The sequence below is a fragment of the Zonotrichia albicollis genome, chromosome 5 (genome assembly GCF_047830755.1).
Source record: "Zonotrichia albicollis isolate bZonAlb1 chromosome 5, bZonAlb1.hap1, whole genome shotgun sequence".
Taxonomy (NCBI): domain Eukaryota; kingdom Metazoa; phylum Chordata; class Aves; order Passeriformes; family Passerellidae; genus Zonotrichia; species Zonotrichia albicollis.
The window spans coordinates 6,756,187-6,784,089 of NC_133823.1; the positions used below are offsets into that span (position 1 = coordinate 6,756,187).

Consider the following 27,903-nt stretch of genomic DNA (forward strand, 5'->3'; position numbering starts at 1 on the left):
ATAAGGGAATGGGACAGGGTTAGGGATAAGGGATAGGGATTAGCGAATGGGATAGGGAAAGGGACAGGAATAAGGGATAGAGATGTAGATAAGGGATAGGGATAGGGATGAGGGGTTGGGATAAGGGGTTGGGATAGGGATAAGGGCTAAGGGCTAAGGGATAAGGAATAAAAATAGGGATAAGGAATAAAAATAGGGTTAAGGGATAGCAATAGGGGATGGAGATTGGGGTAGGGATAAAGGATAAGGAAAAATAGGAAAAATAGAGATAAGGATTGGGATAAGGAATAAGGATAGGGAACAAGGGGTGCACGGCTCCTCGGGGGCTCTGAGGACACAGCAGAGTGGGCAACGGTGGCCTTAGGAATGTCACCCTGCGATGTCACCCACGGGGACAATGACCCAGAACAGGGAAGGATGAGGAGGAGGCAGAAAGAGGCAGGACGTGACTTTTATTAACATTAGAAACCATATAAAAACCCAATTTTTCCTTAAAATTTGACATCCGATTGTTGGTTTTCCAGTCATCCCAGACTGGAGGAGCCCCTGGAACGGACTGGGACAAACTGGGGGTGTCCCCAAGCTGTCCCCGACCCCCGTGACAGCTTCGCTTTGGAGAAAGGAGCTATGGATGGGATTTGGGATTTTTGGGGTCAAACGGGCAAAAGGAGCAGCGCCGGGATTCCCGCGGAACCACAGCAGGCAGGAAAACCCCAAGGATGATCCCAAATCCAACCCGGGCTTTGTTTTGCCCGAAATGTCCCCAAATCCCCTCCGGCCGCGGAGGTTGAGGAGTCTGGGGTTCCCTTTTCCACCCGATTCCTCCCGGTGAGCCCGGGAATTTTCTGGAAATCCCTAAATCCGCGCTGGAATGGGACTGGGAAAAGGGAAAAGCAAAATCCAAGCGAGGCCCGGGTGGGGTTGGGGACAGAATTCCAGGTCTGGGGACGCGGCCGCTTCCCTGTCCTGGCTCCACCTGGATCGGGAAGAGGCGGGATGGAGAGAAATTAAAGAATTAGGGGATGAGGGGAGGAAAAATCCCAAATATCTTTAGAGCAATTCCAGGCTAATTGTGCCAGAATTAAAGGACAGGCGGACAGGCGGGATTGTCACTTGTCACCTGTCCCTGCCTCAGTTTCCCAGCCCGAGCCGTCCCCTTAAAACGCTCCAAAGTCAGTGGAGTAATAAATAACAATTCCCTGAAAACGGGGAAAAAATTAAAAAAGGACCCAAAGTTTCTCATAAAATCTTTTATTTTAAATATTTCCCTGCAAAATCCTGGGAATTCGGGGCCCCGGGGGAGCAGCAGCCCGGGGGTGGGGGGGGACGACGATGCTCAGTGTTAATGATCATTATTAATTAATTGATTGATGAATTAATCAACAGCAGCGGGTTTGGGGGTGTGGGGGGAGCCCCCAGGGCAGGGCCTGGGTGTGGGGAGGGGGCTCGGGGTGTCCCCCTGGTCCTGTCACAGCCGCGTCCCTGCGGGGTCGGGCGGTGGCACTGAGGGGTGGTGACACCGCGGGGTGTCCTGGCACGGTGGTGACACCGTGGGGAACCTGGTGATGCCACCCCAGGGTGTCCCGGTATGGAGGTGACACCGTGGGGAACCGGGTGATGCCACCCCAGGGTGTCCTGGTATGGAGGTGACACCGTGGAGAACCTGGTGATGCCATCCCAGGGTGTCCTGGCACGGTGGTGACACCGTGGGGAACCTGGTGATGCTACCCCAGGGTGTCCTGGTATCGTGGTGACACCACGGGGTACCTGGTGATGCCACCCCAGGGTGTCCCGGTATGGAGGTGACACCGTGGGGAACCTGGTGATGCCATCCCAGGGTGTCCTGGTATGGAGGTGACACCACGGGGTACCTGGTGATGCCACCCCAGGGTGTCGTGGTACAGTGGTGACACCGTGGGGGAACCTGGTGATGCCACCCCAGGGTGTCCCGGTATGGAGGTGACACCGTGGGGTACCTGGTGATGCCACCCCAGGGTGTCGTGGTACAGTGGTGACACCACGGGGTACCTGGTGATGCCACCCCAGGGTGTCCCGGTATGGAGGTGACACCGTGGGGAACCTGGTGATGCCACCCCAGGGTGTCCTGGTATCGTGGTGACACCACGGGGTACCTGGTGATGCCACCCCAGGGTGTCCCGGTATGGAGGTGACACTACGGGGAACCGGGTGATGCCACCCCAGGGTGTCCTGGTATGGAGGTGACACCACGGGGTACCTGGTGATGCCATCCCAGGGTGTCGTGGTACAGTGGTGACACCGTGGGCTACCGGGTGATGCCACCCCAGGGTGTCCTGGTATGGAGGTGACACCGTGGGGTACCTGGTGATGCCACCCCAGGGTGTCCTGGCAAGGCAATGCCATCACAGGATGACAAAGTGATGCCACCCCAGGGTGTCCTGGCACGGTGGTGACACCCCAGGACACCTGCACAACGTGATGCCACCCCAGGGTGTCTCACCAAGGTGATACTCACTCCCCCAGCAGCCGTCCCTGTCCCCAAGGGCCACCTCACGCCAAGTCCCCCTGGTCCCCAACCCCACCCTCAGCCCGAGTGGCCCCGCAGGGACCTGGGAAGGGACCCTGGCTGTGACAGGTGACAAGGGGGGTGTGGCGGGTGACAGTGTCAGCGCGGGGTCACTGCGGTGCCACCCCAGGATGGGTCTGGGGGTGCCCCAGAGCGGCAGGTGGCACTGTCACAGCTGTCCCCAGCTGTCACCCAGCGGGACGGGACAGTGACCCACAGCCCCCCTGTAGGGACAGCCCCAAAAAGGGACAGGGCGGTGTTGGGGCTCCGCGGGTGTCCCAGCACGGCGACAATTTGGGACATCACTCAGGACACCGGAGGACAGATCCCCTCCCCGGGAGCAGCGCCGGGACCCTGCGGTCACCGCGGGGAAACTGAGGCACGGCGCTTCTCCGAGGACACCGCGGGGACAGAGCCCGGTGTCACCTCGCGCTGTCCCTTTTGTCCCCCCGGGAAAAGACACCCCAGGGTGTCCCAGCGCCACCTCCCGCCGCTCCTGTCCCCTCTCGCCCATACCTGGAGCGGGGCTTTGGTGACAGCGACACCTCGGAGTGTCACCAGCCATATCCTGGCGACATCCGCGCCTCCACCCGCCAGGAGGGAGCTGCCATTCCCGGGGGCGCCCATTCCCAGCGGGAATTCCCACTTGGGGAGGGGACAATCTGGGCTTGGTGTGGCGGGGGGGAGGTGACACTTTTTGACACTGTTTTTTTTAGGTTTTTTTGGGATTTTTTGGGGGTTTTTTGTTTTAGTTTTTCCTTTTAAGGGCTCGGCTTCTTGCTGGGTATAGAACTGTCCTTCCTCTCCAGCCGCGTGTAAGGCTCGAACGCGGAGGTTCCGGGCGGGTACGAAGCGGGCAGATCGTGCAGGGCGCCCAGCAGCGGCCCCCCGAAACACAGCGGCCTCCCCGGCAGCCGCGGCGACGACGACAACGAGGATGAGGAAGAGGATGAGGAGGAGGAGGAGGAGGAAGCGGCGAGGGACGGGACGTGCAGGCCGAAAGGCGGCGGGGCCGGGGGGCTGCTGGTGCCCAGCCCCGGCGGGGACGCGGGGACAGGCGGCGCCAGGCTGGCCGCGGGGCTGGCGACAGCGACAGGGTTGGAAGGGGGGGACAGGAGGCTCGGGGGGGCCGGCACGGACAGGAGGCGGCCCTGCTCCAGCAGCCGCAGGATGTTGCAGGTGGCGAAGGACTCGGAGGTGCTGGAGGAGCGTTTCTCAGAGTCCCTGCTCTGGTCCTTCTTCTGCTTCGTGCGGCGGTTCTGGAACCACACCTTGACCTGGGGAGGGGGTTTGGGGTGGGGAAAGGGGGGGACGGGAGGGCACGGACGGAAAGAGAGCGCGGGCGGGGCCGGGGAGAGAGAGGCGAGAGCCAGGAGAGAGCGAGAGGTACGAGAGAGAGAGAGAGAGAGACGGATTAGAATAAACGGCCAAGCGAGATCCGCCCGCCCGGGATCGGGGAAAGGGAGAATTCCTGCGGGGCCCGAGCCTGACGGGGGAGAGCACCCCGGGAATGAGAGCACCGGGATGGGAATCGGGACTGGAGCCCGGGAATGGCACCCCGGGAATGGGACTTGGGACGGGAACTCAGAGTTGGGATCGCGGGGATGGAACCCCGGGAATGAGAGCACCGGGGTGGGAATCGGGACTGGAGCCCGGGAATGGCACCCCAGGAATGGGGCTTGGGACAGGAACCCAGGGATGGGATTGCAGGGCTGGAAACCCAAGGATGGAACCTCAGGAATGGGATCCCAGGGATGGGAGTCTGGGGATGGGTCCCCATGGATGGGACCCCAGAGATGGGATCCCAGGATGGGACCCCAGAAATGGGAGCCCAGGAATGGGACCCCAGGTTTGGGAGACTGGGGATGGGTCCCCATGGATGGGACTCTAGGAATGGGACACCAGGAATGGGACTTGGGACACGACCCCAGGGTTGGGATCACAGGGATGGAACCCCAAGGATAGAACCTCAGGAATGGGATCCCAGGGTTGGGAGCCTTGGGATGGCTCCCCATGGATGTGACCTCTGGAACGGGACACCTGGAATGGGATCCCAAGAATGAGATCCCAAGAATGGCACCTCAGGGATGGAATCCCAGGGTTGGGATCTCAGGAATGGGATCCCAGGGTTGGGAGCCTGGGGATGGGTCCCCATGGATGGGACTCCAGGACTGGGACCCCAGGAATGGGATCCCAGGGTTTGGACTCAGAACAGGAGTCCAGGGTTGGGATTCCAGGGACAGGACCCCAGGAATGGGATCCCATGGATGGGATCCTAGGGTTGGGAGCCTGGGGATTCATCCCTATGAATGGGACTCCAGGAATGGGATCCCACAGATGGGACTTGGAACAGGAGCCCAGGGTTGGGATTTCAGGGACAGGACCCCAGGAATGGGATCCCATGGATGGAATCCTAGGGTTGGGAGCCTGGGGATTCATCCCTATGAATGGGACTCCAGGAATGGGATCCCAGGGATGGGACTTGGGACAGGAGCCAGGGACAGGATCTCAGGCATGGGACCCCAGGGATGGGACCCCAACGAGCCCAGGCTCCTGTTCCTGGAATGGGAGCCCTGGAATGGAGCTGGGGACAGGAGCCCAGGGCTGGGAACCCATGGATGGCACCCCAGGAATGGGACCCCAGGGATGGCACTCGGGACAGGAGCCCAGGGATGGGATTTGGGACAGGAGCCAGGGACAGGATCTCAGGCATGGGACCCCAGGGATGGGACCCCAGGGATGGCACTCGGGACAGGAGCCCAGGGATGGGATCTCAGGGACGGGACCTTGGGGACGGGAGCCTGGGGAAGGAGCCCAGAGCTGGGGTCTGACCCTCTCCGTGCCGTGCTCGGCTCTCCCTGCGCTGCTTTTCCCGGGAATGCTGACAGGGACAGGCTGGGTTCTCCTCAACCCCAAATTCCCATCCCCGACTGCAAACCCTTCCCTGGCCGGGGTGCAGGGTGACACCTGAGGGGACAGGGTGGCTTCTGGTGGCCCTGGACTGCTGGGGACAGACCCAGCCGGGGACACCCGCAGCCCTGGCCGGGATCAGGAGGGAACCCAGGCTGAGCCCCGCGGGATCCCCGCACCCCAAACCCGCCCCTGCCCCCCGCAGACCCCCTAAATCCCCCTCCCTCCCTCCATCCCTCCCTCCCTCCCTGGCAGAGCAGAGGGGCAGGAGAGGCAGAGAGAGAGACAGAGAGAGGCGGGAGGGACGGACAGACGGACACGGGGTGAGGGAAGGACACGGGTGGGAAGACACTCGGGTTAGAGCGCGGCGGGGAAGGGCGGGAGGGACCCCGAGTCGCGGGGCCGGCGGTGCCGGGATCGTCCCGGTGTCACCGGCGGCTCCTTGGGGACACGCCGGGCCCGCGGTGACACCGCACAAAGGAGCCCCAGGGCGGGAACCGGGGGACACCGGGGACACCGTGGGGACACCGTGGGGACATCGACATTGTGGGGACACCGCGGGGACATCGCCTCCCGCCGCCGCCGGGCACTGCCGGCCCGCCACTCCCCTCGGGGACATCCGCGACACCCGCACGGGGACATCGAGGCACTCACTGCCACCGGGCACAGCCGGGTCCCCAGGGATGGTGTAACCCATGCCACTGACTCCAGAGCTGGTGCCCCTGTCCTGCTGACCCCAGGGCTGGTGTCCCCATGCCACTGACCCCATTGGGGTCACAGCACAGGCACTGGTTTGGGAACAGAGCTGGGTCCCCAGAACTGTGTCCCCACCCACTGACCCCAGGACTGGTGTCCCCATCCCAGTGACCCCACTGGTCACTCCATGCTGACCACTGGGATGGTTTTGGGAACAGAGCTGGGTCTCCATGGTGGGTGTCCCCATGCCACCAACACCAGAGCGGTGTCACTGTGTCACTGACCACACTGTCACTCTGTGCTGACCACTGGGATGGTTTGGGAACAACGCCTGTCCCCAGGACTGGTGTCCCCATCCCACTGACCACACTGGTCACTCTGTGCTGACCACTGGGATGGTTTGGGGAACAACGCCTGTCCCCAGGGCTGTGTCCCCATCCCACTGACCCCAGTGCTGTGTCCGCATCCCAGTGACCCCACTGGTCACTCTGTGCTGACCACTGGTGTCCCCATCCCAGTGACAACACTGGTCACTCCGTGCTGACCACTGGGATGGTTTTGGGGACAGTGCCATGTCCCCAGACATGATGACAGGACACAGAATTGTCCCATCCCCTGGAGCAGCCGAATCCTGGGAATTGCAGATCCCAAACCCGCAGTGGTGGGGCCAAAGAGGACCCAGGGAGCCCCAAACCCATCTAATTAGTGCCACCCTAATGAAGATCCAGCGTGAACCTGAACAGGACGGACATTTTCAGAACTGTCCTCTCCAAATATTCCCTATCCAGCAATTCAGGAGGAGCAGGAATTCAGGAAAATCCCTCAGTGGGATTTAACCCTTGAGGACGGGCAGGACGAGCCCATGGATCAGGTTTGGAACTTCAACCCCATTCCTGAACCCCAAACCAGGAGCTGCTCCAAAATCCAACTGCTCCAGGTAGATCCAGCCTGGCCTTGGACACTGCCCGGGATCCAGGGGCAGCCACAGCAAATCTGGGAATTCCAGCCCAGCCAGGAATTCCTTGCCAAGATCCCAGCCCAATCTCCCCTTTCCCAGTGGGAGCCATTCCCTGGCTCCTGTCCCTGCAGGCCTTGTCCCCAGTCCCTCTCCAGCTCTCCTGGAGCCCCTGCAGGGACTCTGAGGATTCCCTGGAATTTTCCCTTCCCCAGGGGAACATTCCCAGCTCCCCAACCCACCAAGGAAATGGGAATATGGGAATATGGGAAAAAGGAAGCGTGGCACAGAGACCCCAAAAGGCTGGGAAAGTGTCTGTGGGGAGCTATGAAATAGTATAAAACATAAAATATTAATATTTCATTATTTATATTGAATAATAAAGCAATAAAAATTTTTATATTTATATTTGGGAAAGAGAATAATAATGGGAAAATAAATATGTACACACATAATTTACATACATTTTATTTTATTTTATATAGAAATAAATTATTGTTTTCTATTATATTTACTGATGTCATTATGTTCACTATATTATATTGAATTACATCTTTATATTTTTGTTGTTTTTATTTTCTGCTGCATGTTAACTCGTTGAGATATTTTATATTAATTTATAATTATAGGAGTAAATAATATTAATATACACCTATAAAATATAGCTTACTAACATATAATACATAATACATATATACATATATAGTATATAATGTATTTAATGTAATTATAATGTATTTTATATTTTATATTATGTATTACATTTGATTTTAGATTACATGTTTATATATTGTGATATTGATGTTTTTCCTTCTTTATTTTATATTATTTTATTATTTTATGATTTATTATTTTATTCTTTAGCAATTTAATTTCAATTTTTAAAATTGATTTTAAAAAATATAATTTAATTTAATTTATCTTAATTATTTCACTCCCTTGTCTTCTATCAAATTTTTAGAATTCTCTTACACTTATTTTGTTTTCTCCTACTGTATTTTATTTTGCTTTATTCTCTTCCATTTTATTTTTCCATCTATTTCTTCTCCCTGAGCCAATTTGCTTTCATTATATTTTATATTTTATATTTATATTTTATATTTTATATTTTATATTTTATATTTTATATTTTATATTTTATATTTTATATTTTATATTTTATATTTTATATTTTATATTTTATATTTTAGTTTTATAATGTTATGCTCTAATTTTATTTTTTATTTAAAAATATTTACTATTTTTATTTTATTTCCTATTTTATTTTGCAATATATTTTATATTTTTTATTTTATTTTATTTTATTTTATTTTATTTTATTTTATTTTATTTTATTTTATTTTATTTTATTTTATTTTATTTTATTTTATTTTATTTTATTTTATTTTATTTTATTTTCATTTCCCTCTCTATGTTCCGTGACCGAATGAGTCCCCAAGATCCCCCTGGATTTTTCCTCCTCCCGCAGATCCTTTCCGTAAGGATTCATCCCTCTGACTCCAGGAAGGCAGGGTTGTGTTCCCTCCCCTGCTCCTGGCACCTGGAACGTCAGGCCAAATGTCACCGCATTCGGAATGCCACAGCCCAGTGCTCCAGCGAGTTCTGATCCTGGAATCCCAATTCCCGGATCCCCAGCAGGGTGTGGGGAGCAGCGCGTGTAGACGGGAATAAAAATGGGAACATGGCATTATCCAGGGCCTACGGAATCATCCGGAACCCGTGACGTCGGCTCCATCCCATTTTTCCACATCGGCACCGGGGTGGAGCCCATGAGGTGTTGGATCCCTGGAATCCTCAGTATGGATTCCACAGGGGTTGGATCCCTGGAATCCCCAGGCTGGAGCTCATGAGGGCTTGGATCCCTGGAATCCCTGGGATGGAGATTGTGAGGTGTTGGATCCCTGGAATCCCGTGCTGTGACCTTGGAAGGAATCCCGGGATTCCTTCTCCAGAGACGTGGGCTGCTGTTCCCATCCCTGCCCTTCCCCAAACACTTCCGAGCCACAAAAGGAATTATTCCCAAGAAGGGAATTCTAACGGAAACCCTTTATCTGGGAAGGGAAAGGGTGGGATCTCATCATTCCACGGATCTCAGCGATCCGGGGATTTGTGCATGTTTTCAGTCCAGTAACTGCCCGCCCATCCATCCATCCATGCATCCATCCATCCATCATCCATGCATCCATCCATCCATCATCCATCCATCCATCCATCCATCCATCATCCATCCATCCATCCCAGCATCCCAAAGCACTGCACAGATGGAACTGGAATTTTCCTCCTCTCATTACGGCTCCTGTTTTCCACCCTCATCTGCTGCTTCCCGCTGCACTGGGGCCGACTCCCAATGATGGGAATCGCTCCTGATGGGATCTCAACGCCGCCCAGGCAGATCCCAGGAATACCAACATTGCACAATCCCACATTCCCAAAAAACACCGCAGCGCGTTCTCCCAGCGTTTATCCGCCCAACAGGACAATCCCGACCCTGCTGGGCGGCTCCGGGGCCGGGGCCGTGTTTGGGGTTTTTAGTGGTGTTTGTTTTGGGCGGCCCTGCCCCGGCAATGACTCCATCTCTTATCTGTCCGTCCATCCATCCATCCATCTATCCATCCATCCATCCATCCATCCATCCATCCATCCATCCCATCCGTCCATCCATTCAGCATCCCAAAGCACCACATGGATGGAACCGGACTTTTCCTCCTCTCATTACAGCTCCCGTTTTCCATCTTCATCCGCTGCTTCCCGCTGCACTGGGGCTGAGCCATAGTGGGAATCACTCCTGACTGGGATCCCAACCCCGCCCAGGCAGATCCCGGGAATACCAACATTCCACACTCCCACATTCCCAAAAAACACCGCAGTGCGTTCTCCCGGTGTTTATCCACCCAACAGCACAATCCCAACCCTGCTGGGCGGCTCCGGGGCCGGGGCCGTGTTTGGGGTTTCAGTGGTGTTTGTTTTGGGTGGCCCTGCCCCGGCAATGACCCCATCTCTTATCCGTCCGTCCATCCATCCATCCATCCATCCATCCATCCATCCATCCATCCCATCCCATCCCATCCCATCCGTCCATCCATTCAGCATCCCAAAGCACCACATGGATGGAACCGGACTTTTCCTCCTCTCATTACAGCTCCCGTTTTCCATCTTCATCCGCTGCTTCCTGCTGCACTGGGGCTGAGCCATAGTGGGAATCACTCCTGACTGGGATCCCAACCCCGCCCAGGCAGATCCCGGGAATACCAACATTCCACACTCCCACATTCCCAAAAAACACCGCAGCGCGTTCTCCCAGCGTTTATCTGCCCAACAGGACAATCCCAACCCTGCTGCGCGGCCGGGGCCGGGGCCGTGTTTGGGGTTTTTAGTGGTGTTTGTTTTGGGCGGCCCTGCCCCGGCGCTGACCCCGGCTCCGTCACGCGCTCCTGGCACACGTGTGGCCCCCGGCTCCTCCATCCCGCGCTATTCCTGGCTGCCGAGCGGGAATTGGCCGGGATTAGCTCCTGACCGCCGGCAGCTGACGCTCGTTGGGAGCCTGCGCTCCGCCATCATCCTGCGCCACCTTCCTCCTCCTCCCTTTCCCCATTTTCCTCTTTTTCCTCCTCATTCTCCTCTCTCCATCCCCACTGGGGCTCGGATCCCGGATCCTGGCATTGTGCAATCCGTCAGGATCGCTGCCAGAACCCGCGGGTTTCGTAACGGCGGCTCCGTGACCCTCCTGCCTCTCCCTGTTCCGACTGGATGGATTCATCCCTCGTCCGCCATTCCAGCTCATCCCGCTGCGCCAACCATTCCAAACCCTCCGCCCCTCTCTTGGGAATGCGCTTCCAGCCACCAGCGCGGTGGGAATTGTCCCTGACCCTCATCCTGGAGCCCATTCCCAGCACAGCCCCTCTCCCACCGCTGATCCAAAATTCCAGCCAGCAGCCAGGCCTGTGTCCCTCTCCTGCTCCAAAATTCTGGATATTCCCGGCTTGGGAGTATTTGGATATCGGGAATTCTGGTTATTGCTGCCAGGGATATCACTTGCAGGTGCTCTGGTGCCATTTGGAAATCGAAAATTTGGAGATGCCCACGAAGCTGGAGGGGAATTCCCCCATTTTTGGGGTTTTGGGAAGTGCTGGGATGGGTGGGGACACCACCCTCCATGAAATCCTGAAGGTCTGGATGGGATCCATGGGAGGGAATTCCAGCCCAAGCACTGGGATGAGCTCCAAAACTCACAAAAACCATCACCAAACCCAAACCCCATCATTTTTTTGCAGGGAAACATTTAAATTACATCCACTTGGAGAATAGTGGGATTGCTCTGGGAACACTCAGTTCGGCTTTATCAGGAATCAAATATTTCCAACAGAAATTCTGAAATCCCAGGATTTTATTTTTTTGGGGGGAAGGGATTGTAAATCCTCAGTGACACAAATCTCAGTGAATTATTCGCTACTTTTCCCCCCCATCAATGATTTCACTCCTTGCCTGGAGAATCCTGGAAGCACCTGGACATTTTGGGATCGCAAATATCCAATTCTATCCCAGAGCACACCCCAATTTCCCGCTCCCCTTTTTAGAAACACTCTCCAAAAATCCAGAATTCATCCCTCCAGCCGGGTTTTTGGGATCCCGATGCCGGAATTCGGGAATCTCCGGGGGCTGTGCCAGCCTGGCCCTGCCACCGCGGTGTCCCCACTCAGGCCCGGGTTTATCGTCCCCTGCTGCCAGGAGGGGCCGGGATTAGCGCGGCCATGTGAGCTGGGTTTGCTCCAGGAATGTGCTCTGACGCAGGCTGGGATGTGGGAATGGGATCCAGCACCTGCTGGAGGTGCCCAAATCCCGGGAATCTCCAGTGGGTATCAGGATTTAGGATCTCCCTCCTTTCCAGGTGCTTTCAGCATCCCGGTGTGACCTGATCCCGTTAAATGTGGCACGGTTCAGGCTGACGTTCCCCATTGCCGCCAATTCCCAAGGATTTGGCAGCTGCAGGATGCTGTTCCCAGATCCTCTGGAATAGCCCAGATCCCTCCCAGAAGTCAGTCAGGGAAGTGCTCCAGGGAAAAAGGGTGGGAGAGTTCATCCCATCCCGAAAAAACTCCAGCAGAAGGGATAGAGAGAGGGATGGAAAGAGGGATGGAAAGAGGGATGGAGGCCCCTCAGGAAAGAATCACTGAATCCCAAAATTCCCAACTGGTTTGGGAAGGATCTTAAAACTTTTCTTCCAAGGGCAGGGACACCTCCCACTGTCCCAGGTGGATCCAACCTGGCCTTGGGCACTGCCAGGGATGCAGGGGCAGCCACAGCAAATCTGGGAATTCCAGCCCAGCCCCTGCCCACCCTCCCAGCCAGGAATTCCTCGCCAAGATCACAACCCTGCCCTTTGGAAGTTCCAAAATCACCTGGCATGGATCCCATCACTTCCACCGTGTCCCAGTCCAGAGGGAAATTAGAATTACGGGGTTTTGGGCCTCCCAGCTCTTCCCAACCTCATCTTTCCTGCTTTTTATTTTTTCCCAGGAGAGGAAAACCTGTGGCAGCCCCAGCCCTCGTCCCCTCGTTCTGTCCCTGCGGGGAGCCGTTAATGAGCCGAGGTGATTAATTTTTAACGGCCTCCTCCTAATTGCCGGGCTATAAATAGACCTTCCCGGCCTTCCTCGGCTTTCCCAGATGTTTTGTTCCATGCTGGGAATCCCGGGATGCTCCAGGGGGGTGGGGAGCCACGGGTTGTGATGGAGTTGTAGGGGAGCCCAAGAATTGTCCCCAAGAAAGTCTGGATGGAGCCCATGGGGACACTTGGAGAATCCCATGGATTTTCCAGCAGCCAGGCAGGCAGAAATCATGGAATTATGGGATCATTTAGGTTGGAAACTCCTGAATCCAGCCACTCCTTCCAGCACTGCCAAGGCCACCACCATGTCCCCAAGTGCCACATCCACAGGGATGGAAAATCCCCCCAGGAATGGGGATCCACCCCTGCCGGTTGGAAAACCCTTTCCATGTAGGAATTTTCCCAAAACTCCAACCTAAACCTTCCCTGGTACAATTTGGGACTGTCCCTCATCCTGAGTGTCACCTCCCTGTCCTGGCCCTAAAAAGGGCTGGAAAACACCGGGGTCGCTTGAATCTGAGCCTGGCACTGAACTCCTGACCCTGAGAGCAAATCCCTGCATCCCATCCCATCCCATCCCATCCCATCCCATCCCATCCCATCCCATCCCATCCCATCCCATCCCATCCCATTGCATTTCCTCCCCATCTCATTTGATCCCAACCCATTTCATCCCAATTCCATCTCATCCCAATTCTGTTCCTTCCATCCATCCATCCGTCCATCCATCTCATCCCAATTCCATCCCAATTCTTCCCATCCCAATTCTGTTCCATCAATCCCATCCCAATCCCATCCCATCCCATCTCATCAAAAATTTATGGGAATTCCACCCCCTCTACTGACCCCTTTTTGCCTCCTCCACCTGGGATTTTCCATCCCATAATGACACCAGGAAGGGGCACTTTTCCCTTCAGGATTCTGGCGGGTTTTCCCAGAAAAAGCCAAATCCATGGATATGAGCTGCCCTGGGGATTTGGGATAGGTTTGGGATACTCCTGCCACTTCCCAGCTAGTCCCAAGGACCTCAGAGCTCTCCTCGGCATCTCCATGGAAATATTCCCCAATGGAAACATTTCCCAGGTTAATTAACCTCATTGAACATTATTTATATCCGTGGATTAATTAGGAAAAGCACTGGGAGGTGGAGCAGATCCCAGGAGGGAAGAGGAATTCCCTGGATGGTGGAAGTAACTTTGGCTCCGAAATTCCACCCTGCTCTCCTGGCAGATTCCTCCTCTCCCCTGGGTGATCTCACCCTCATTTCCAGGCGATTCCCTTAATTTCTGGGTGATCCCATCCTCATTCCTGGCTGATTACCATTTTCTTTGAGGTATTCCCATCATTTCTGGGAGATCCCATAATTTCTGGGTGATCCCATCCTCACTCCTGGCTGATTCCCATCTTTTTTGGGGGATCCCCCTCTCCCTGCCTGATCCCTCCTCTTCTCCCAGCGATTCCCTCTCTCCCAGCCTGATCCCTCATTCCTGGAGCATGACTCGGAGCCAAAAAATCCCAAATGCCACTCACCCCGACAAATCCTGCCTCCAACTCTCCCAAACAGCTGCCAGGAGAGTGAAACCAGACCCTAAATCCCCTTTCCCCCCTGTTTTCAGCAGGATTTCTGCAAGATTCCAGCCCCGCTCCCGGGAATGCTGCAGCATTCCAGCTGCGATCACACCGTGTCTCTTCCCATCTCGTCACATTCCCTCCTCGCCGGGATGAATCATCCTTCCCCCTCCCTTCCCAAACATCCACAGGCACGAAAAAAATCCCAACCCTGGTGGCCCCTTTTCCCTTTCCTTTTTCCTTTTTCCTTTTTCCTTTCCCCTTTCCTTTCCCCTTTCCTTTCCCCCTTTTCCTTTCCTTTTTCCTTTTCCTTTCCTTTTTCCTTTCCTTTTTCCTTTTTCCTTTCCTTTTTCCTTTTTCCTTTTTCCTTTTTCCTTTTTCCTTTTTCCTTTCCTTTCCTTTCCTTTCCTTTCCTTTCCTTTCCTTTCCTTTCCTTTCCTTTCCTTTCCTTTCCTTTCCTTTCCTTTCCTTTCCTTTCCTTTCCTTTCCTTTCCTTTCCTTTCCTTTCCTTTCCTTTCCTTTCCTTTCCTTTCCTTTCCTTTCCTTTCCTTTCCTTTCCTTTCCTTTCCTTTCCTTTCCTTTCCTTTCCTTTCCTTTCCTTTCCTTTCCTTTCCTTTCCTTTCCTTTCCTTTCCTTTCCTTTCCTTTCCTTTCCTTTCCTTTCCTTTCCTTTCCTTTCCTTTCCTTTCCTTTCCTTCAGGGTTCCCATCACATCCACAGGAAAAAGTCAGGAGCAGCTTCCTCGGAATTAAAGATTTAATTCCAAGAATTTGTCTTGAAATTAAAATCCAGCTCAAGGAAGGGCTGGAAAGGATCTGTCCCCCATCCCCCCCAAAAAAATAAAGAGCCAGGAGATGCTGTTGATTGGGATTCACCACTAAAATTCCATAAATTCTGGGAGCTGTTCTGGGAATGAACCACCAGAATCAGCCAAAATCCTGGGATTACTGCAGAAGTTGAATTTATCCCGGTTGGGAGGAGCTGGCTGGGGACAGGAGGGGCTGGAGGTGACTTTTCCCTCTCCAGGTCACATCCAGGTGGGATCAGCACCTTCCAGACCCAAAGTCGGCTTGGAAAAGTCAGTTTAAAGCTCTTGGAATTCCCGAGGAAAACATCCTGGCCGTGAAAAACCCGGAATGAGGAAAATGGGGAATGCCTGAGTGTGAAACCACCCCTGGAGAGAGGAAGAAGAGGAGGAATTCGGGAATTGTGAGTGGCTGGGAAAAAATCAGGGAGCCAGGAAGGTTCTGGAAACTGGGAATTGGCTGCGGGGAAGGAAAAATGGTGTGAAAAGCAGGGAAAGGAATTTAAGGAGACAGGGAAGAAGGAGGGAAGGGGGAGAGCGGAGCAGAAGCGACAGCGCCCGGCCCACGGGGTGGGAATTTTCTCACCCAGGGATGGAGGCAGCAGCCGGGCTCCAGAGAAAAGATGGGAATTTCATCCCTGAGGAAAGGCTGTGACCTCTGAGCCCTGGCACCCTGCTGGGCACATCCTCCGTGCCCGGGGGACAAACCCTGGCCACGGAGAGAGCCTGGGAAGGGGGATTTGGGAAAGGCGGAATTGGGGAAGGGGGATGTGGGAAAAGGGATTTGGAAAGGGGGGATTTGGGAAGAAGGATCCTGGGAAGGGGGATTTGGGAAGGGGGGTTTGGGAAATGGGATTGGGAAGAGGAATTTGGGAAGGAAGATTTGGGGTTTGGGAAGAGGAATTTGGGAGGGGGGATTTGGGAAGAAGGATCCTGGGAAGGGGGATTTGGGAAGGGGGGTTTGGGAAATGGGATTGGGAAGAGGAATTTGGGAAGGAAGATTTGGGATTTGGGAAGGGAGATTTGGGAAGTGAGATCCTGGGAAGAGCAATTTGGAAAGGGGGATGCGGGAAGGGGAATTTGTGAAGAGGGATTTAGGAAGGGGCATTTGGGAAGAAGGATTCAGGGAAGGGGGATTTGGGAAGGGGGATGTGGGAAGGGAGATTTGGGAAGGGGGATTTGGAAAGCGGGATTTGTGAAAAGAGATTTAGGAAAAGGGATCTGGGAAGGGGGATTTGGGAAGGGGGGATTTGGGAAGGGGGATTTGGGAGGTGGGATTTGGGAAAAGGCATTTGGGAAGAGGGATTGGAGAAGAGGAATTTGGGAAGTGGGATCCTGGGAAGAGGGATTTGGAAAGGGGGATGTGGGAAGAGGGATATGGGAAGGGGCATGTGTGAAGGGGATTTGGGAAAAGGGGTTTGGGAAGAGGGAATTGGGATTTGGGAAGAGAAATTTGGGAAGTGGGATTTGGGATATGGGATTTGGGATATGGGATTTGGGAAGAAGGATCGTGGAAAGTGGGATTTGGGAAGAGAGATTTGGGATTTGGGAATTTTGGAAGGAGGATTCTGGGAAGTGGGATCCTGAGAAACGGGATTTGGGATGAGGGATGTGGGAAGTGGGATCCTGGGAAGGGGAATGTGGGAAGGGGGATTTGGGAAAGGCAATTTGGAAAGTGGGATTTGGGAAGGGGGGGGGATTTGGGAAGAGGGATGTGGGAATGGGGATTTAGGAAGGGAGATTTGGGAAAGGGGATGTGGAAGGGGGACCCTGAGAAGAGGGATTTGGGAAGAGGGATCCCACGGCAGGGACACACAGCTTGTCCCTTGTCACCTGTCACTCCCAGCTCTGTGGAGGTGACACCGGGGCCCCAGGAGGGGGAATCCTGGGAAAAGGGAATTGCTGTGCAGCTCCAGCTCCCTGGAATCCTCCGCTCCCGCTTTGCACAGTTCCCTATGGATCTGTGGAGGGGACACGGGGACAGCGGCAAGAGGGACCTTGAGGAAGGGACTCTGCCAGGGGACAAAGCTGTCCCTGCAGTGTGACACGGCCTGTGACAGCGCCAGCACCACGGGGGTGACACCGGGACCTCGGGAAGAGAAATCCCAGGGAAAAGGAACTCAAAGGAGAGGGATTCCAGGAAAAGGGACACTGGGAAGAAGGACACTGGGAAAGGGGAGCCCTCACCAGGGGGACAAAGCTGCTCCCACAGAGTGACACGGCCAAAGCTATCTGTGACCCTCGTGGACAACGGAGGTGACACTGGGACCTCGGGAAGAGAATTCCTGGGAAGAGGAACCCCAAGAAGAGGAATCCCAGAAAAGTGGAACCCTCACCAGGGGGACAAAGCTGTTCCCGCAGTGTGACACAGCCAAGCCCATCCATGACCCTCCCAGCTCCGCGGAGGTGACACTGGGACCTTGGGAAAAGAAATCCTGGGAAGAGGGACCCAAAGAAGAGGGATTCCAGGAGGAGGGACACCAGGAAGAAGGACACTGGGAAAAGGGACCCCTCCCCAGGGGGACAAAGCTGTTCCCACAGAGTGACACAGCCAAGGCCACCCGTGACCCTCCCAGCTCCATGGAGGCGACTCTGGGACCTCAGCAAGAGAATTCCTGGGAAGAGGAACCTCAGGAAGAGAGTTCCCAGGAAAAGGGACCTCAGGAAGAAGGACACGGGGAAAAGGGAGCCCTCACCAGGGGGACAAGGCTGTTCCTGCGTGTGACACGGTCACCTGTGACCCTCCTGGCTCCACGGAGGTGACACTGGGACCTTGGGAACAGGGAAGCCAAGGCCACTTCTCTCCTGACCACAGCACAGCCAAATCCCACCCCAAATCCTCGTCCTCACTGAAATCCCCCTATTCCACCACACAAAAAAAATCCTGGAATGCCGATTTCCCCCGAACCCAGCAGCAGGATCCCCCCAAATCCCATCACCCGGAGCCATGGCCTGGCTGCCCACGGCTGGGATGGGTTTGGTCCATAAAAAAGGGCTGGAAAAATTGGAATTATTTCCTGTACAAATCAAGGGAAGCTATGCCATTGCCAGACTCGGCAGGAACGGGGTGGACGAGGCAGAATATTTATAATTATTCTAATACTATTATTATTACATAAATACCGTTATTAATATTATTTAATTAATTATGATTACAATTTAATAATAAATTTCTAAGCCAAAACCATCACGACCCCATCAGAGGCACCAACCTCAGAGCTCACCCCACCCATTCTCCCGGCTCTCTCCAGCACAGGAAAACCTGGAAAATCCCTTCCCATCATCCAGGGAAAGCGATGGAGAAGAGATCCAGGGCTAATTCCTGGATTGGGGTTCAGGAAAAGTGGGAGCAGCCCCCACAGACACCAATCCCCACCATGTCCCACCTTGGGTCACCACTGTCACCCCCTGCTCCTTCCTCTTCCCGCTTTTCCTGGGATCATGGAATGGGTTGGGTGGGAACAACCTCAAAGCTCATCCACCTTTGGGTCCAACCTCTCCTTGACCCTTTGCCGGACATTTGAGTGGACACCACAGCTGGGGGTGTCCCCACAGACCACTCAGGGTTGTCCCCAATCGTATCCCAACCATTCCAAGGACGCAATGGAGGAAAGCCATCACCGGGAACACCGCGCGCATTCTGTCGCCGCCTCGCTCTGCACATCCGACAGCTCGGGGACACGGCCACGGCCACCACGATGTCCCCAACCCCGAGGAGCCCCCGCGGGTCTCACCTGCGTCTCGGAGAGGTTGAGCTGCCGCGCTAACTCCGTCCTTTCCCGGCCCACCACGTACTGGCAGCGCTGGAATTCCAGCTCCAGGCGGTAGAGCTGCTCCGCCGTGAAGGACGTCCGCGTCCGCTTGGGCCGGTCCAAGTCCAGCCCCTTGGGCAGCACGATCTCACGGATCGTCCCTTTGGCATCTGAGAGGAAAACAGGGGAAATTGTCAGAAAAATAACCCCAAAACCGTGAAGGAATTGGTCCAAAAATTAAAAAAAATGTGGTTAACAAGCGTTGAGAAAATGGAGCGTTTCGTTCTGGGAATGATAGTTTGGAAAGCGTGGAACAAACGGGAGATTGATGCCAAGGAAGAACTCAAATTAAAGATAATTTGATTATTTTTTAAATTTAATTTTTATACAATTTTTGGTGGGGAGATCTGTCAGAGAAAAAATAAGTGAAGGAATCAGTCCAAAACCCAAAAAATGTGGTTACCGAGGGTTGGGAAAATGGAGCGTTTCATTCTGGGAATAATACTATGGAAAGCGTGGAGCAAACAGGAGATTGAAGCCAAGGAAGAATTCAAATTAAAGATTTTTTTTTCTGCAATTTTAATAATAATTTTTGATGGGAAGATCTGTCAGGGAAAAAAAAAGTGAAGGAGTCAGTTCAAAAATTCAAAAATGTGGTTAACAAGCGTTAGGAAAATGGAATGTTTAATCCTGGGAGTAATACTTTGGAAAGCATGGAGCAAATAGGAGATTTACGCCAAAGAATTCAAACTAAAGACTTCTTTTTCTGTAATTTTTTATAAAATTTTTGATGGGGAGAACATCAGGGACAAAAACAAAACTGAAGGAATTGGTCTAAAAATCCAAAAATGCAGTTAATGAGTGTTGGGAAAATGGAGCGTTTCATCCTGGGAATAATATTTTGGAAAGCCAGGGGCAAACAGGAGACTTCTGTCAAGGAAGAATTCGAATTAAAGATTTTTAAAATGTAATTTTAATATAATTTTTGATGGGAAGAACCATCAAGGAAAAAAAAAGTGAAGGAATGAGTCCAAAAATTAAAAAACGCAGTTAACAAGCGTTGGGAAAATGGAGCATTTCATCCTGTGAGTAATAGTTTGGAAAGCCAGGAGCAAACAGGAGATTTATGCCCAGGAAGAATTTAAATTAAAGATTATTTTTTCTGTAATTTTTATATAATTTTTGATGGCGAGAACCATCAGGGAAAAAAAAAACAAAATGGAAGGAATCGGTCCAGGGGAAAAAAAACAAAACTGAAGGAATCAGTCCAAAAATCCAAAAATTTGGGGGGGAATGGAAAATAAATGGAATTAAAGAGTGACTGGATGTGAATTATCCATGGAATTCCCACAATCTGGAGCTAAATTGTGGCTCAGTTCTTCCTTCCAGCCCCAAATGCAGAGAGTTTATAAATATCCAGGGAAAGGCGACAAATCTCCATGAATTAGGGGTTTTTTAAAAACATAAATAGAAGCCATAAATTTTTTGGGGAAAATGGAGTGTTTAATCCCGGGAATAATAATTTTGAAAGCCAGGAGCAAACAGGAGGTTTATGCCAAGGAAGAATTTGAATTAAAGATATTTTTTTTAATGCAATTTTAATATAATTTTTGATTTCTTTCCTTCCTCGGGATTACTGGAAAAATTTCCTCTCTATTACAATTCCCATCTCTCCAGAATTATTCTCGCTGGAGGAATATTTCCTTGGAAAGCTCAGCTCCCGTTTTGGGGCGGTTTCCTATTAAAGGACAAGTTTGGGGGGCGCCGTGGGCGCCAAGCTTTTGCTGGCTGTGGATTTTATGAGGTTGGGAATATCCAGGGAAAGAAAACTTTGAGAGTTTGGGTGTGGGAAGTGGCTCGTGGCCATTCCAGAGGAGCCTCCATGGCTTCCTTCCCACCAGGAAAGGACAAACTCCACCAAAAAAATCCACAGGAATTCTGTCCCAGCTCCCAGAAAACAAAACGAGCCTCGGGAATCGCCCACTGGGATCTTCCTAGGTCCCAAATCCCGACTGGGTTTGGGTGAGCCCTCCCTGCAGGGCTCCCAGGGGCTTTTCCAGAGGGTTAAAATCCAGTCCAAGCCCTGATTTTGGGATGCTGGATCCCAATTCCAGAGGGATCCTGGTTGGAGGTCAATGGCTCTCTCTCCATCTGGCTGAGTTGGGCATGAAGGGGTTACAAAATTCCTGGGGTAGGAAGGAGGAAAACAGAGAGGAAAACCTGGGAATGGGGTGATGGAGATGGGATGGGAGGGGTGGAGATGGGAACGGTGGCACTGGGATGGGAATGGTGGCATTGGGATGGGAATGGTGGTACCAGGATGGGAATGGTGGCACTGGGATGGGAATGGTGGTGCTGGGATAGGAATTGTGGCACTGGGATGGGAATGGTGGCACTGGGATGGGAACGGTGGTACTGGGATGGGAACGGTGGCACTGGGATGGGAATGGTGGTACCGGGATGGGAATGGTGGCATTGGGATGGGAACGGTGGTACTGGGATGGGAACGGTGGCATTGGGATGGGAATGGTGGTACTGGGACGGGAATTGTGGCACTGGGATGGGAATTGTGGCACTGGGATGGGAACGGTGGCATTGGGGTGGTAATGTTGGCACTGGGATCAGAACAGTGGCATTGGGATGGGAATGGTGGCATTGGGATGGGAATTGTGGCGCTGGGATGGGAATGGCGGCACTGGGATCAGAATGGGGGCACTGGGATCAGAATGGGGGCACTGGGATGGGAATGGTGGTGCTGGGATTGGAATGGCAGTGCTGGGATGGGAGTGGTGGCACTGGAATGAGAATGGTGGCACCGGGATTGGAATGGTGGTGCTGGGATGGGAATGGTGGCGGTGGGATTGGAATGGCGGCACTGGGATCAGAATGGGGGCACTGGGGTGGGAATGGTGGTGCTGGGATCACAATGTTTGTGCTGAGACTGGAATGGCGGCACCGGGATTGGAATGGCGGCGCTGGGACTGTAATGGTGGCGCTGGGATGGGAATGGTGGCACTGGGACTGGAATGGCGGCGCTGCCATAGGATCAGCAGAGCAGGGATGAGGACAGAAGAGCTGGGATGAGGGTGGTGGATCCAGCACCTGGATGGGAATGGGGACCAAACACCGATTTGGGAAAGGGACCCCAACCCCAGAGCCGCGCTCCCACCGTGGAGCTGCAGGACAGGGCCGAGACGCCATCCCGGAACGCGGCACTGAAGGAGTCCCGAGGGCTTGGGGACACCCAAGGTGGCACAGGGGGTGGTGGCACCGGCCCCACACCCAAACCCCACAGGCTGGCGTGGAGCTGCCGGGAAGGAAAGGGGCTGTAGGCGGATCAGCGGCTTTTCCGGCGGGATCAGTGCCGGGAACCATTTTGTGTGGGAAGTGCCGTGGTGGTGACGATGCCCAGGCCACGTCCGCACTCCCGTGCCCACATCCGTGCCCACGTCCGTGCCCACGCCACGGCCACAGCACAACAACAGCCGGGAATGCCGGGGACGCTGGATCCGGGGCCGCAGCTGCGGGTCGACTCCAGCTCGGGCATTATTTATTGTTATTCCCTGGCAGCTGGAGCAGCTCCGCAGGGACGGCAGGGAAAAGGGCACGGCCTCGGTGCCAGCTCAGCACAGGGGACACCAAAACACTCGTCCCACCCTAGTGACCTTCCCTAGTGGAGGTTTTGAGGCTCTCAGGCCATCTCTTTGGAACCTCCTCCTGAAAGTCTTTTCCCTTTCTGGAGCCCCAAAAATTCCCCAGGTCCTGCCTGAGGGGTTCCAGAGCCTTGGGCCTCACTGGTGACACATCCTGCTCTTGGGGACCTGGTGGCTCTGGAGCCAGGACACAGCTGGGGTTTAAATACCTCAAAAGAGCAGAGAGCACCCAAATCCATGGGGACACTTCACCCTGCCACAGGGACACCCCATGCTGGCACAGGGACAGCCCATGCCCACCTGGGTTCCTGCACCAACACAGCTACCAGGATCTTTGGGGTCCCCAAAGGTCCCTGCCAGCCTCCAGGATGTCCCTCAGTGCCATGGGGTGGCCATGGTGGCACCAAACGCCACCAGGGTCCCTCCACGTGCTCTGCGGCCACCAGGCCCAGCACAGGGAGGTGACCGCGGGGAGCATCCCGGGATGTGTCCCCAGCCCTGTGGGGCCGCAGTGGCCACGGGGGACATTGGGACCGGCCCCGGGGCTGCCCAGGTCCCTCCTTGTCCCGTTTATCCCCGGGAGCCACTGACGACGAGACAGGGACGGCCAGGAGGTGACTGGGAGGTGACCGGAAGGCTCCGTCCTGCACGGACCATCCCCGGTACCGCGGGACAAAGGAGCGGACGGAGACCCCGAGAGGACCCTGTCAGTGTGAGGGGGTCACCAGGATCCCCCGACTCCACCGAAAGCACCGCGGGCGAGCACCGGGGCTGCGCCGGGGCTGCACCGGGGCTGGCGGCAGCTCCACGGCCGCCGCTCCTCACCGAGGCCGGGGCTGACAAGGCCCCTTTCCCTGGGCAAGCAGCGAAAGCAGAACTCAAAACATTAAATAAGAATTATTTTAAACATAAAAATGAACATTTTAACGTCCCGCTTCGCACGAAACCGACCGGGAGGCTCTGCCCGGGCCCAGCCGCTGCTCGGCCCCGGCCCTGCCCGGCTGCGGGACCGGGTGGGGACCGGCGGCTCCGTGTCCCCGCAGCCCGGGTGGCCCCGCCACGTTCCCCCCGCTTTTTTCCTGCTCAAGCCCCGGTGATTTGCGGCGTTTTCTCCCCGCCACCATTTTGTCCGCACCGTGGCGGCTGCAGCAAGATGGTGAAACCGGGCGCTCCCGGTGAGGGTCCCCGGGCTCGGCGGGAGCGGAGACCCTGCCCCGGCCTTGGGCACCGACCCTCGCCCCTCTCCCGGTGCCGGCACCGTCGGGGCGGCCTCGGTGGGGCTGGAACCGGCGGAGGAGAGGCCTGGCCCCAGCCTGACCCGGTGGGACCGGCGCAGCCCTGTTTGGAGACCCCCGGAACGCGGGGACAGCACGGGCGGGACCCTGGGACTCTTGGCCGAGCGCTGCCCGCTGCTCGGCCGCTGTCCCCGGTTCGGACAGGGACAACCGGGCTGTGGGCGAAGGGCGCCTATCGCGACAACCGGGAGAGAGGCTTGGGTGATGCCCGAGCCCGGGATAACGACGGGACAGGGACCCGGCTCCGGTCCCCGGCAAAGAGCACGGAGGTCACGGCCGCCGCTCCGCTCCCTGCCCGAGCGCTGCGCTGGGCACCGGGAGGCCTCGGCCCTGATCGCCGAGCGGCCGCCGAGCCGCTCCGGGCTCCGGCAGCGGCGGGGGAGCGGCGGGGACGCGGAGCATCCCCGGGATCCCGGAGCGCTCGGGACCCGCCCGCCTGCGACAGCCGCGCCAGGGCGCCCCAAACTTCTGGGGGTTCGCCACAAGGCAGAAGCGGTCCCGGCGAGTCCAGGGCCGGCGGGGACTGAGCGCGGGCGGCGGGATGAGGGATGCGGGATGGGGGACGCGGAGGCTCCGGGGAGCGCCGACCCGCAGCCGGGGCCGAACCGGTGATATTATAAAGGGGAATGAAAAAAAAAAATAAACCCCCCCTCGCCCGCCGCCGCTCCGTGACGCTTTTCTCCTGCGACATCGCTCCCAACGCCGAGCCGATGCTGTCCCCCCTCTCCCGCCACCCGCGCGTCCCCCGCGGGGCTCCGGCGGCTCCGTGACCCCGGGGCCGTTCCCCCGGAGCCCTCCCGGCCGCCCGCTGAGCACGGCCCCGCTCCGAGCCCGCTGCCGGCCGAGCCGCGCTGGGGCAGCGGGCCCGCTCAGTGCCGCGCTCAGCGGAGCCGGGGCAGGAGCGGCGGGGCCGGGAGGCCGGAGGTCGCAGCCGGGAAGCGCCCGGGATGCGCTGGAAGCGGTGCCGGGGATGCCCCGTGCCCAGAGCGGGAATCCCGGGGCGGGGGAAGCGGGGACGGGAGCGGGGAGCGTGCCCGTACCTCGCACCAGGATGCGGCGGCAGTAATCCGCCTCGCCGGTCCCCGACGGGCTCTCGGTGTCCGGGGCGCACTGCTTGGAGGAGCCGGGGCTGACCGCCGACGTTCCCGGGATGTCCTTGAAGCCGCCGGCGGTTCCGCCGCTGCCGCCGCCGCCGCCGCCGCCGGCGCGCAGGGCGCTCTCCAGCTCCGCCCGGGTCGGCAGCTTCTCCCGGGCCCGCCCGGTGGCCGCGGGCTCGGCCAGCAGCACGGGGCTCCCGCCGGGCTCGGCCCCTCCATCGCTCATCCCTGCGGGCGCCGCGGCGGGATCAAACATCAGGAGGCAGAGAGAGACACGGGGAGAGGGAGAGAGGAGGCAAGGCTGGGAGGGGGGGATGGGAGGGAGCCCCCCCGCCCCCCCCACCCTCCGCAGACCCCTTCCCCTCCCCGCCCCTCCCCGGCCCCCCCGGGGCTCGGCTCACCCCCATGGCCGGGGACCGCCGGGGGCCGCCGCCTGTCGCCTGTCGCCTTCTCCCAACCGGGGGCCCGGCATTTAAAGCGCACCCCCCCCTCCCCGCCCCGCCGGCCGGGGGTGGTACCGGGGATGGGGGGGACCCGTCGGGGCGTCCCGAGAGGGTGCGAGGCCGGGGGGGAGAAGGAGTTTCAAACTTTGACAGGCGGCCGAGCCCCCCCCGCCGCGCCCCCTCCCCAGCTCCACCTCCCGCCGCACCTCGCTCCGGGCAAACTTCAGGCGCTCCGGCCGCCGCCGCTGCCCTTCCATGGAGCGCCGGTAGCGGTGCGGGTGCCGCTGTCGGTGCCGGTAGCGGCGGGAGCGGGCGGCGGGAGAGCCGCCAGCCGTGCCAGGGCTCGCCGAGCCGCGCCGCGCTCGGGATTCGCGTGCGGGGGAAATCAATACCGGGAGATCGGGGGCGATGATTTTAGGGGGGTGGTGGGGAGGGAGGTGGGGTGGGGGGGGGGGCGGGAGGGGAAAGGGAGGCCGAGGGGAGGGAGCTGCGGAGGAAGCGGCCGGGGGTGGGACCGGCGAAGAAGCCGGGTCCTTATTCCTCCGGCCCGGCCCTCCCCCGCCGCCGCCGCGCTCCGCTGCGCATCCCCCGGCCGCCGCCGCTGTCGGAGCCGGCAGCGGGGAGCGGGCGGCCGAGCCCCCGCCGCACCGCACCGGGGAGCGGCTGGGGGCGAGCGGGGGGCGAGGAAAGAGCCGGTTTTAAATTAACGGCTCGGTACAGACGCAATTTCCTGCCCTCCCGTTCTGTGACACCGATTGGTAAACAAAGAGCCCCTCGGCGGCCGCTGCCCGGCTCCGACAGCGGCGGCAGCGGCGGCGGCTCCGGTTCTCGGTTCTTTCTCGGGGGGGCTCACCCTGGGGATCCCCGCCCTGCAATGTGGCAACGAATAAAGAAATCCCCCGGCCCCGGCGGGCGCTGCCCCTTCCCGGGCCGGGCGGGAGTCGGGGGGCTCCGGTCCCGCTTCCCCGCAGCTACCGGAGAGTCCCCGCTGCTACCGGGGTTACCCCACTGCTGCCCCGGGATGGGGCAGCGGGGGAGCCCCGAAATTCTCTGATCCGGCACAGCCGCTCCCGGGCACCGGCACCGACACCGGCACCGGCACCGACACCGGCACCGAGCGGGGCGGCTCCCGGTTTCTAACTGGGAGTGCCCGACCCGGTGTGTGCGGGGGCGTCCCGGGGGTCTCCCCCGCCTCGGGAGGCTCCGTCCCGTCCCTGTCGTTACAACGGGGGCAAAACCGGGCGGAAAAAGCAGCGGCGGCGGCCGCGGTGCTTCCCGGGGGCGGCCGCCCCCCTCCCTGGTACCGCCTGGAATCAGAACGGTTCTAACGGCGGCGGATTAAAAATAAATAAATTAAATTTAAACGCAAGCAACCCCGAGATTTCGCAGCCCCTGCTCTTCGCAGCGCCCACGGCCCGGTACCGGGCGCCGCCCCGGTCTGTGGAGCCCGCAGGGGTCTGGGTACGGCCCGAGCACGGGTAGAGCCCGGTAGAGGCGGGAGGTGCCCGGTTCGGGCTCTGGCGGGCAGCGGGAGTTCAAGGCCTTGGTTTGCAGTGGCCGCTGGATGTCCGAGCCTGCCGCGGCCTGGGCCCGTCGCTGAAATAACCGGGACAGCGCAGGGAAAACAGCAGGAAAAAAATAAAATTCGAAAGGAAAAAGTAAAAATAAAAGGAGAACTAAAGCTGTAGGGATAAGGAGAGTAAAAGGAAAGAAATCAAAAGGGCGGAAAGGGGAAGGAAATAAAGCGAACGAAAAGGGCCGAGCGGGGAGAGCGCAGGGGACGGGCCCTGCTCAAGGCCGGGGGTCCCGGGCCGCAGCCCCGGTTCTGCGGGGCCCGGAGGGGCGAGCGGGGACGGAGCCGCCGCTCCGGGGAAGGTGCTGGCGGCTGGAAACGATTCCCGGCTCCCCGCTTCCCGTTCCCGGTTCACCGGTGCCGCTTCTCCACTGCCGGGGCTGCGGCAGGGCCGGGCCGGACAGCCGGACAGCCGGACAGCCGGACAGCCGGACAGCCGGACAGCCGAGCTCCGCCGTGCCCCGCCACCGGGCCCGCTGGTGAATCCGCCACCAACCAACGGTTTTTAACGAAAACGAGGAAAATTACCCCAAACCCAGCCCGCCCTGCGGCCTCAGCCCCTCGGGGCCGCGGGGAGAGGCTGCGGGCCGGTCCCACCGGGAAGACGGAGGGCGGCGATCGCCCGGGAGCTGCTGGAACGAAAATTCCTCCTTTCGCCGAGCCCCGGCCCCGAGCGGCGGCTGAGGCCGCGGAACGAGTGGCGGAGAAGCTGCCCCGGTGCCCGCTAAGCCGCCGGTGCCCGCTCAGCCCCCGCCGCCTCCTCACGGCTCCCGCTCCTCTCCTGCTGTTGTTGTTTTTTTGTTTTGTTTTGATTTGTTTTGGTTTTTTTCCCGTTATCCCCACGATTAACCTGAATAATAACGAGAAGATTTACTCCGGGGGAAGGGGAAACGGGGAAAACGGGGAAATACCGGGTGCGAGCTGCCGGGAAGGGCAAGCGAGGAAATCCGCGAGTACCCAGATCCTCAAAAACAACAATATTATAAAAATAACCCTAATTTAAAAA

General features: G+C 56.9%; 1 protein-coding gene across 5 annotated transcripts; it reads right to left on the minus strand.

Moving 5' to 3' along the window:
• Positions 1–435: 435 nt before the first annotated feature.
• On the minus strand, positions 436–26,013 carry VAX2 (ventral anterior homeobox 2). Of its 5 annotated transcripts, none has more exons than XR_012580353.1 (4): positions 24,825–25,137; positions 18,819–19,006; positions 2,341–3,822; positions 436–1,924 (listed from the first exon to the last, which is right to left on the minus strand). XR_012580353.1 is itself a non-coding variant. In XM_074540686.1 (4 exons), the coding sequence occupies exons 2-4, from the start codon at positions 25,105–25,107 to the stop codon at positions 3,294–3,296; spliced, it is 939 nt and encodes a 312-aa protein (XP_074396787.1). In that variant the 5' UTR covers positions 25,108–25,109; positions 25,531–26,013; the 3' UTR covers positions 436–3,293. The 5 variants fall into 5 exon arrangements, 3 of the variants coding, with proteins under 3 accessions (XP_074396787.1, XP_074396786.1, XP_074396785.1); XR_012580352.1 differs by having other exon boundaries at positions 436–2,236; XM_074540686.1 differs by adding an exon at positions 25,531–26,013 and having other exon boundaries at positions 436–3,822; positions 18,880–19,006; positions 24,825–25,109.
• Between the last annotated feature and the right edge of the window lie 1,890 nt (positions 26,014–27,903).